The sequence below is a fragment of the Crocodylus porosus genome, unplaced genomic scaffold (genome assembly GCF_001723895.1).
Source record: "Crocodylus porosus isolate Cpor-Errol unplaced genomic scaffold, CroPor_comp1, whole genome shotgun sequence".
NCBI classification, from domain to species: Eukaryota; Metazoa; Chordata; order Crocodylia; family Crocodylidae; genus Crocodylus; species Crocodylus porosus.
The window spans coordinates 35,678,289-35,688,805 of record NW_017728915.1 but is presented as its reverse complement, the minus strand read 5'-3'; the positions used below and the strand labels follow the sequence as shown (position 1 = coordinate 35,688,805).

General features: G+C 44.4%; 1 protein-coding gene across 1 annotated transcript in view; it reads right to left on the bottom strand.

The window, feature by feature from the left end:
* The window catches only part of ATP2C2 (ATPase secretory pathway Ca2+ transporting 2), a 38,814-nt gene extending 34,392 nt beyond the window's left edge, over positions 1-4,422 (bottom strand). The window contains exon 1 of the mRNA XM_019535948.1: positions 4,126-4,422. Coding sequence (XP_019391493.1) covers positions 4,126-4,224 — 99 coding nt within the window. The 5' untranslated portion in view covers positions 4,225-4,422. The remainder of the gene's footprint in view (positions 1-4,125) is intronic.
* Between the last annotated feature and the right edge of the window lie 6,095 nt (positions 4,423-10,517).

Genomic DNA, 10,517 nt, shown 5'->3' with positions numbered 1-10,517 from the left:
TAAGGATAGGTACCTTGGAAGGAATAATGAAATGCACAAATGTCAAATCAGGAATAACGGGCTGCAATACTGAAGAAAAGGACCTGGCAGTTATAATGAAGAGCAAGCTGCATACAAGGCAAGTGTAAAATTATTGCAGCAAAACCCCCCTGTAGCATACTGGAATGGATAACTGAATGCGTAACAATTATGGCACACGCAAGTCAGAGGAAGCTATTGTTCCCATCAAATCAGCACTGAAGAAGTTTCGCTTTGAATATTGTGTCCCATTTGTGATTACGCTTCAAGAATGATGTGGACAAATTGGAAAGAAAACAGAGAAGAGCAAAGAAGATTATTAGAAATCTAGAAAACATGACATGAGAAAAAGTGGGAAGAACTGGAATTATTTAGCCTAGGTAAAGGAAACCCGAGAGGGGATTTGATAACAGTTTTCAAATGCAGAGGACGTTGTGATAGAAGATAGTGATCAGTTGTCCTCTGTTTCCACATGGGACAGCACAAGAAACAAAGGTATGTCTCTACAAGGCAAGGCAGTACTGTTCTGGGACTTGTCATTATAGTGCTGAGACACTGATCTGTGCGTTATACCGCACTCGTGTGTCTTTTTCAATTATAGACTGTGTGAAGCAGACCAGGTTTATCAGCTTTATACAACTAACCTAGTCAAAAACAGTCAGTCCATTAGCTCAAGCTGTGACAGTTCATGCTTCTGGAAGCAGAGGCCTTGGTTCCATCTCAACAGATGACCTATTCTTTCATTCATATACACATAATCAGAAACAAACTCTGACTCAAGGGCTAGGGAAAGACATTATACATAAACCAGTTTGAGTGATCACAAACTGGTTTCAACCTGTAACAGAACAGACATTCAGTGCACATAAACCAGTTTGAAAATGGCTGAAGCCCGTTTGAGATAAACCTGGCTGAATGCAGTATCAGATTTAACTGATTTGGGTCAAACCAGCTTATGCAATGCCTGTCCCAGAGCCCTTGTGGGGTTAAGTTAGACTCCGCCAGCATCCTGGCATGCTCTCTGGGCTAAGCAGGGATCTCTGCTCCACAGCAGGGCTGGCCCCTCCCTTCTGCTCCCTGGCTGCAGCTCCGGCAGAGACTGCAGGCATCTGCCTGGCTTCTGCTCCCCACCTCCCCTCTAAGCAGGGATTTCCCCACCCCCTCTACCTTACACAGACACACAGCATTAGCTAGCAGACCACATGCTGGCTATGGTCTGTGCTGTGGGAGACAGGACAAAGGCAGAAACAAGAGCTGGTAATGTGCCTCTGTTGTTTTCTTAATGGGGTGATGAACACTGTGTTATCAACTCCTTGCTGGGCTGGTCAGGAGTGGGGGGAACTCCTCCCTAATCAGAGCATCCTGCTGGGGCCTACCTATGCCCCCCCCCCAGCTCAGCATTGTGGAAGGGAAGGGAGGGCTGCTCTAGTACCCCCTGCTTTCTAGTCTGAGCCACTGCAGGGATATGCCTGCATTTTTTCAGTCCAGAGGGGATGTCTTTACAGTTACGAACTGGTTTAGCCTAGCCAGGTTAGGCTAACTTGCAAAGATTGAATCAATTTTTGCACAGGTTTTTTGAATGAATGTCCCTACCCAAGGAGTTTACAGTTTCAATAAAACAGCCAGATAAAGAATGCTTATTACCCATTTGAAAGGTGAGGAAAAACTGAGGCACCCAGAAATGACATGACTTCTTAAGGTGACATAAGAAATCTGTAATAAAACTAGGAAATGAATAGAGATCCAAAGTCTGAACTTAAAAGCTATCATGGCTAGAGGACAAAAATGTAATCTGAAGTGGGGGGTTTTTCCATTTCCCTATTGATTTCAACAAAATATTTCCAAATGAAAAGCAAAATGCATATCTATAGTGAGTCAATTACCAGACTGTAAGAAACCAGGAATTTATTCTTCAGTTATTGATTTTTTTTGCTTTATGACAGTTAATAGTAATAATAATAATAATAATAATTGGTGGCAATAATACAATATATTTTCATTGTGCTTCTGTGTAGAATTAATGATAGCCTTTTTTTTCTGCAGGCATGTAACAATCATGTCAAGATTTGTGCTTTCACAATATAAGGGCATCCCAATAGATTCTCTGTGGATTATCTTTGAAATGGTTTTGACATGTTAATGTCACATCATAATGGCATTGTGGAGAGACCTTCAGGTGTACAGTTAAATGATTGTGTAGGCCCTCACTGAAATTATTCTTCAGTTGTCTCCGGGTCTCTGCAGACTTGCAGTGAAATCATTCTGACGCTGTATTTGCATCATAATGGGGTCTCTGTGAAGGTGCATGGAAATTGCTTTCCCATTGTAATTTCACATTTTCTCAGTTTTTTTCCCAGGCTTACATCAAAAAACGTGGTCATTGTACTGTCATATTATAATAATGGCCTTGTGTTCTGCATAGGCTTTAACCTGCAATTTAAGGCCCCATGTCCAGGTAGCAAATATTTCTTATGATGTAGTACGAATGGGAAAGCCATAAGGATGCACTGCTACAGTTTTCTAACTAGGGACACATCAGAGCAAGATAGAGCATAATTTTTAGCACCTGAGTGGTTTCTCCTTTTTAGACTGGGATTTTGAGTAATCTACGGTAGTGTTGCTTAGTGGATCAAAGTAAGAACAGTTTTACTCCTCTCTTCCTCACCATCAGACTGTATATCATAGCATCACCAGCAGTTCTGACCTACTCAATATTAGAAAGGCAACAACAGATTGGAAGAACATCAGAGAAGGGTGGAGGAAATGATTTATGAGGGCAGATTGAAAGAATTAGCTGCAATCTACATCATTTGACCTGCCGTTGCGGTTCAGTGGCAGACTCCTTGTCTACCATGTCGGAAACCTGGGTTCAATTCCTGGATGTGTATATAGCTACAGCTATTGAGGCACCGAATGTCTAGACCTGGATACTGTCTAAGGGGGGGATAGAGGGTCTGGGCAGCCTTCATTCATCCCCACTCCTGCCTAGGTGTACATGTCAACGGCCCTGGTGACCTTTCATGCATATACCATGAACCAAAAGGATCAACAGTTGCCTACTACTACTATGCTTGAACACATGGTACTTAATGGTGATGTTACTACCTACTGGAAGGTAAAGATGCTGAAGAAATCAGGCTTATCTTACTCCTTTGAATGTTATCAAACCTCATTTGAGGAAGAAAAGGATCAGGATCCTACATGCACACTGTTATTCAAAAATGCCCAATCCCACATTATTATAATTTCTATTACAATAACACTATTACAGATGCACCAAAGGAGATCGGAGTCTTTTTGTGCCAGATAAATGTTTAACAAGTAGCTCCCATAGAAATAATACTCTCCCAGTCCCAAGGAACTTAGAGTGCCTAAAGCCGAAAGAGAATATTGAAAATATGAAACACACCAACCAGTTATTCGGCTTATCACATGCAGTAGCAAAAAATAGATAAAAGGGGATAAAAATGATATTCCTAAGTAAAAATTTAGGGAATCGTTCAAGAAAACCAAAACTCATCCTTGAAAAGGACCAAGAAATGGCTTGTGAAATTCTTTTCTGGTTTTATTTTGTTAGTTAAAAAATAACAATACTCCAGTATCCCCCATGCAGCAGGATTGGATCGCTCATCCCATCCACTGGTCAGCTTGGACTCTGACCAGGAGGGACCACTCATTTAGAAAAAAGATAGCTTTAGTGCTTACTCACAGCCCAGGAAACTGTCTGCCGAGACTCATGTCGACACCTTGTTTAAATCCGTATGGCCGGAGGACCTTTATCATGGCCCAGGCTGCAAATTCTACATTAGTGAGCGAAGCCTGTTTTAACCTCTCTCCTACGAAGATGACCGCTAATACATAGGCCCGTGCTCTGTACTCTGGAAATATTCTGCGCACGTGAACTACCCCCCTCTGCAAGACATCTATAGGCAGGGAAATGTCATTAATCTCATCCTCCATTTTGCATACGAGGATAAAACCGAGTAGCACGGCAATGCTGGCATCGCCGGAGAGATGCAGGGCTGCCAGTAGGGCACAGTCTCTCTCAGCCCCCGATTACAGCAGACATTTCCTACCGTGCAGGCAAGAGGCACAGGAAAGCCTTACCTCTCCTTCTGGCTCCCCACTCCCAAGTGGCTGATATTTCTGGGATAAGCGGAAAAGGGACCCTTGCTGGAGAAGTTTGGAGAAGCGTCCTTCTACCATCTTCGCTGGGTCTCATCCGCAGCAGCAGCAGCAAAGAGAGGTGCTGCTGCTGCTGCTGCTGCTTCAATGTCACCTGTTCCTGCTGTGGCTCGAATTCCCTTGCAAGCCCTGGGCTTGTAGCTCCAGAAAGGGAGAGGCAGGTGTTACCTGATGCTTGCAGGGAAGCCACGCCTTTGGCCAACAACAGGTGCCAGAGAGGCTGCGCACTCTCACCTTGGCTGCTCAAAGCATCAGGCACTGCCTGGTTCGCTTCACTTATTAAACACTGCGTCTCACCCGAGTGCCAAGGGAATTCTGCATGTGCTGAAGCAAGAACAGCGGCTGTGAACGAACAGAGGGACCTTTACCTCGACACCAGATCCAGTAGCCGCTGAAGGACAGATAGTGTGCTCAGGGCTCTTTTATTCCCACCCCCCTTCAAATGCTACAGCGGCAGCAGTGTGGCACGTAGGAAGGGAGGATTGCTTTGCGGAGGCTGCTCCACCCTGTGCAATGAGCTCTCAAGTTGTGGGGGAATCACATGAGAAGAAGTTTCCTTTGGAAACACTCAAACAAATATGTGCATGTCAGGAGAGATGGGGAGAGCACAAACTCCCACCCTGCTGATTAAGAGAACACAAAGTTCCTGCCGCTCAAAGTGGCGCGGACTCAAGATATTTATTCTCCTAATAAATACCACGGAAGATTTTTTTACTTTACCTTTTGAAATCCTTCCCTTGCTACAAAGAATACCTTTGTGGTCGAGCCCCAAACACTGGAACCACGGTTAATGAGTTACAGCACTCCCGGGCCTGTCGATTTTTAGGTCATGGGGTTAAAATAGAGAGATTCATACCCGCATTTGGCAACTTGCCTCTTACATCTAAACGGTGGCATTACAGTACAGCTTCAAGTTTTGGGGGCTCTGAAGACGTGAAGGAGCCAGCGTTACCCTCCCGCAGGAAAGCCTGCATTTTTTGTGTGCGGCTGGGGAGAGGAAGGGGAATTATTTCAAATCAGAGGAAAGAGTGTGATATGCAGCATTTTCTGCAGCAGGATTGCCCCAAAATGGCTGGTGCCATCCCTTCTCCCTGTTCTGGGGCAGTGCAGTGGATATCCAGTGAAGGTGATGGGCAACTTGATTGCCAGGAGCCTGAGAGCTCAGCCTCATGCCCTGCCCGGTTTCAATCAGAAGCTTCATCAAAATGGGCAGTTTCCCATGGTCATGGCTAACGAGCACTTCCAGCAGCCAGATGATCCCACAGAGGATTTCTGACTTCCTGCTGTGAGGACACAAAACCACTGGGCCTCTAGCAGGCATGTTTCCAGGAGCCATACAGTTATCATTGCATATTTTGGGTGGGGGGGGTTTAGGGTCTTTGTACATGACGTGCATTTTTTAGATAGACATTATGAAATGGCACCCAAAATCACCATTTTGGTAGGTTAGTCACATGTGAAAATTCATGTTGACTCTTTATCATGGTAGGCTTTGATTTATCATGGCAAAATCAACCACCTCCGACATGTTTTATTTTTACCGTGGCCAGATGTTCCACCAGGTTGAATTTTATTGTGACGCTTTCGTTACGTGTGTTCTCGTGGACGTAGCGCCACGCTCAAGCACAGACATGACAAACGTCTCAGAAGCAAATCTGCCCCCGGTCCAGTTTAGACGGTTGGGGTGGTGGAGACTGTGCTTCCAGCAGAGGGATGCTGTGAAACAGTTATCCATGGAGCATTTGGGGAGACTTCATGGGCAATGTTTACCTGTCTGGTTTCCTTGGAGGAAGCGCTTTATTGCTGAACTCACCTGTGTGTACCATAGGCCAAACAAGGACACTCATGAATCACTGGGATGTGGGTCCACTCTGGAGAGGAATGGGCCAACTTACAAGCTGCTCACACCTAGCTTATGTCAGATGAGAGGCTGTGATGTGCTTGGAGCCATTGTTACACCAATACAACCAAAGCTCAGAGCCTCAGATGTGTTTAGGTGGTTTTCTGTCATTGAAATTCATGGGAATTAGGCGCCTCGCTATCTTGGAGACCCTGACTTAAGCTCACATCCGCTTTGCATGTTTCTGTCTTTTTGCAGAATAGATAAGGATCTGGACAAGTGCCAGCTGGCTCAGTGTAGATAGGGCACAGCTGGTGCTGTTTGGCAAGGAAATGAACTCTGCTACTGATCTGAGCGTGGCTGTAGCAGTTCTTTGCCCCGGGATCATCCTGAACTGCTGTAACGTTCTCAGGCAGCAAGAGTGGTCAGAAGGTTTTCTTGAGCTTCACCTGGAGAAGAGGCTATTTCTTCTCACAGGCTGACTTGGTGTGTTGTCTAGCATGACGAGCTACTGCAATATGGCTTCCAAATCTCCATGGGGTCCAAGTTGTGGAAGCAATAATTAGGTTATGCACATTTTTTTGCCCTGAATTCAATTTCCTAGTTTTTGCTCAGTTTGACTGAGTATCATTTCCTTATTTAGATGAGGGTGGTGGTGAGTTTGATTAAGCAAGAACAGTTTTCAGACTTCCTTATTGCACTTGCTTTTCTTGGCAAAAACAGATAGAAGCCAAATGTTATGCCCACGTAAAACAGGTGCAACCCTATTGATATCCAAAGAGCGTAACCAATTTACACCAATATAAAATGTGGCCTGATATTTTCATTTCTTTAATCATCTATGGGAGGAGAGTAGCTAGCACAGAAGAAGTACAGCCTGAGAAAATACCAACACAGCCAGAACACAGACATGAAGAAATTTGATTTGATAAACATAGTAACATCCGCTGCCTCATTCATGAATTACATCCCATTGTTCAATGGACTCTTAGATGGAATAAAAGTCTCTAAGTAAAGATCAGCACTATGGGCCTTTTTATGAATTACGTCCTGTATCACTGAATTATATTTTAATAGTGATTCATTTGAATAAAGACAGAACAAAAATGCTGTTAACTGAGAATATTCATTAGAGATTTAACCAAGGGGAGCCTATGTGGTGAGAACAGCCCTTGGCTGCTAGGACGTTGGAGATCCCTATCACACAGTTATCATCCTATATCTTTTCAGGGTCTTTTAAAGTAATTTTAGAAATATCTGTATTTTAAACACATAATCATAATCTTTTTTTCTCCAACACACGCAGAGTGGTTATAAATGTCATTACCTCCCAGCGACTATAAACGCACAGCAGGAAAATAAGATGCACACCCATTGTCGGTGATCTAAAGCAGAGCCACTAGCATTAAGGCAACCAGTTTCTGCTGTAGTTATTAAGGTCTTTGCTGCAGTTATTTAGCTTGTCAAGTCGCTATGAATCATGCCCTTCAGGATAACACCCACTTTCAAGGAGATGGCCATTAATCAAGTAGCGAAGGCTGAGGTCAGGTTCCACCACATTTTAGTTAGTGTGCTGTATTTAGGAAGGAAATGTCTGGGAAGCACAGAGAGCGAGACAATTTTAATATTGAGAGACATCAAGGTACGCATGGAAATGTGTGCTGCCATCACCGTGAGGCTCACATCTTTGCTTAGTCAATGCATCTTGGCCATCAGATCCCATCCACAGCTGAACTTACATAACCCTGTAGTAAAAACCACGATGCTATTTATCCTGGTGGCTGTAGGGGAACCAGCTACGCTGCTAGAACTAGAGAACAAGTCAAGCGCAAATCCTGAGGAAAGGTCTTTCAAGTGAATAAGGTTTATCAGTGGCATCAGGAGCACTTAGACACACCACTCGGAGAGAAGTCATTGCTTATATAACCCTTAGGTAACATAGCATCACCTCCAGATCAAACTGGCTCATGCTGGGGTCTTTTCAAGATACAGTTCCTCACACTCATTGGGTCTCAAGTTCATTAAACTGAAGATCCCTTTCTACCTAGCTGATGAAGAAAATGAGGGTGTATTGGAGGCGGATGAACTTACTGCCAGTCAGGACTATAACTCACTACTCATACGCAGCTGATATTCTCCCCTTGTTCCAAATGCAGAATAGAGATTGTGCTGGTTATGAATAGAGATCTAAATGTGAGAAGGCTTGTACACAGGAGTTTAAATTGCAAATGAAGTTCTCTTCTACTAATGGCCAAGGCTTCACGGAGTCTGGTACTGTGTATTGTCCCACGATTAGCTTGCAAAGACGAGGATCAAGGTTGGGTTCATGACTTCATTCTGTCACCTTGCTGCCCAGCTCTATAGGCCTGTTATACAAGGGGATGCACTGCATTTGGGGCAGAAGAAAAGTAATTGGTGGTGGCATTCACCCCCTGGGTTCTGGAGCCATGCCATTGTAGGCCCTGATAGGGCTGTAGTGATGAGCCAGTGATCTCAATTGACTGCACCTCGCAGCCAAAGCAGGGTCCAGTTGCATCTCCTGGAGGTCCCCACTGGATCTGCCCACAGTCACAACTGTCCAATCCCCTGTACAGATACAGGATGCACTATTCCTAAACCACCCCAGGCATGCCTGCGATGGCTTTTCCTATTCTACCTGTTACTTTGGCATCCCAGGTTGGCAGCAACAAACAGGAAACTATTAATAAAAACAAGATGATTGACCTGACTTCCCTCTCCTCTGAGGTAAACTATTCAAATCAACAGGGCTTGTTCTTTTCTTCCTATTTTTCTCTTAAAATGACACTCATAAAATTTCCCCACGTTAACAATTCAACATCATCTCTGACTCCATCCTTCGGGCCCCACCATTAGTTCTCTTCCATTAGTAGAGAAAGTGCAGCCATTCTTAAACGGAAAATTGATTTTCCTGTGCAACCCTCCAAAACCAATTCCCCTACACAAGTCCTCTCTCTGATCAGTGGGAGATGTGGGCATGGAGCATTTTGACCTCATTGTGCCTCTTTTGTTTTTGCAGGTGGTAAAGTCGTAACATAGATAGCAATCAGACCACCGCTGCCTTAGAAGAAAGCAGCCCAAGGTGTCACGTCAGTGACCTGCATGCATGAATATATCCACGAACATATCCAAACCATAGCTGCAAAGACTTACGCCTGGTCTCTGAAGCCTCTCTTCCAGCAGATTGTCTTGACATCATGACATTGATCTCTCCTTGCATGTGCTGTTTGGATGCTTGAAGCAGGAAAAAGAAATCTAGTTGCAATCAGAGGAGTGCTCAGAATGAGGCCTCTCTACTTTAGAGCTGAATATTTGCTTTAGCGCTACTCTCCTGATAATGACTTTTACGGTCATAGCACTCAAATTTACCAAAATGGACAACGCCTCTTTGGCAACCGTGCTGTTGTACACGCTTACATTCCCCTTTTATCATCCAGGAGCACTGAAAAGGGACTCAGCCGCTGAGGTCAACCAGTCTTTATTAAAGAGCAATTATAAATAACGGCAAGTTACTTGCAAGCCAGGGGAGCGCGCTGGCACGTGTCCACAGCCCCCTGCGAACTAGAGACACCCACTGGAAAAGCAAATATCGAGGTCCAAAGAACCTTCCATCTCCTTGACCATTGACATATTTCTTTTATCCTACCTTTGATGTCTGAATTACCGTCTCATTTCCCTAGTGGTTCTTCTTCCCCGTTTGGCCCATACCAGCTGGTGCTCTCTAGCTCCGTCTTGACTTTTGCTTGGTTTGTCAAAAGCAGATTCTTTGCACATAGACAGTTTTATTTGTACTGAACTTTTAGAAAATTATCACTCGCTAAGGAGCTGCCAACTGCTAGGAAGTGGTTAGCTCACAGTAGGCTTAGTTAGCCCACAAAATCTGCCTTAGCTCCCAATACAGAGGTGCCAACAGGGGAGAGTTTGGTCAAAGAGCGATGCCCTACTCAATTGGTGCCAGTAAGGGAGATGATTCATTTAGTGCTCGGAGCTAACTCTAAGAGTCAGATCCCCAATTGCTGCCAATCGGCTTAGCTCTATTTGCTTTAGTTGAGCTACATGGGTTTACAACAGCTGGGAATCTGCCTCTCTCTTGCTTTGCTGTAATTTAACTGCCCATTTTTAAATGTTGGATTCAGCTGTTAGACCTTTTCCTGCCAATTTCTAACCCTCCTGGCCTAGAGGAAACTGCTAACTCTTGAGTTTTTCAGTGCCATTTACTTTGCAGAAACACAGCTGAAAGAGATGGGAGGGTAAGGATGGATGTTTGCAGCTTCTCTGTCCCAGTGGGAACCAGCCTGTTAGCTTGGCTTCCAAATCAGATTTCCTCCAGCACAGTACAAGCTACAATCCTTATTAAAATAAAATGTCCTTTTCCTGGTCCCCATCCAAAGTTGAGCCAGCTAAACAAGCCCCTTTTCTCATCTCAGGAAAGAATCCACATGGCCCCTTCCAGGGA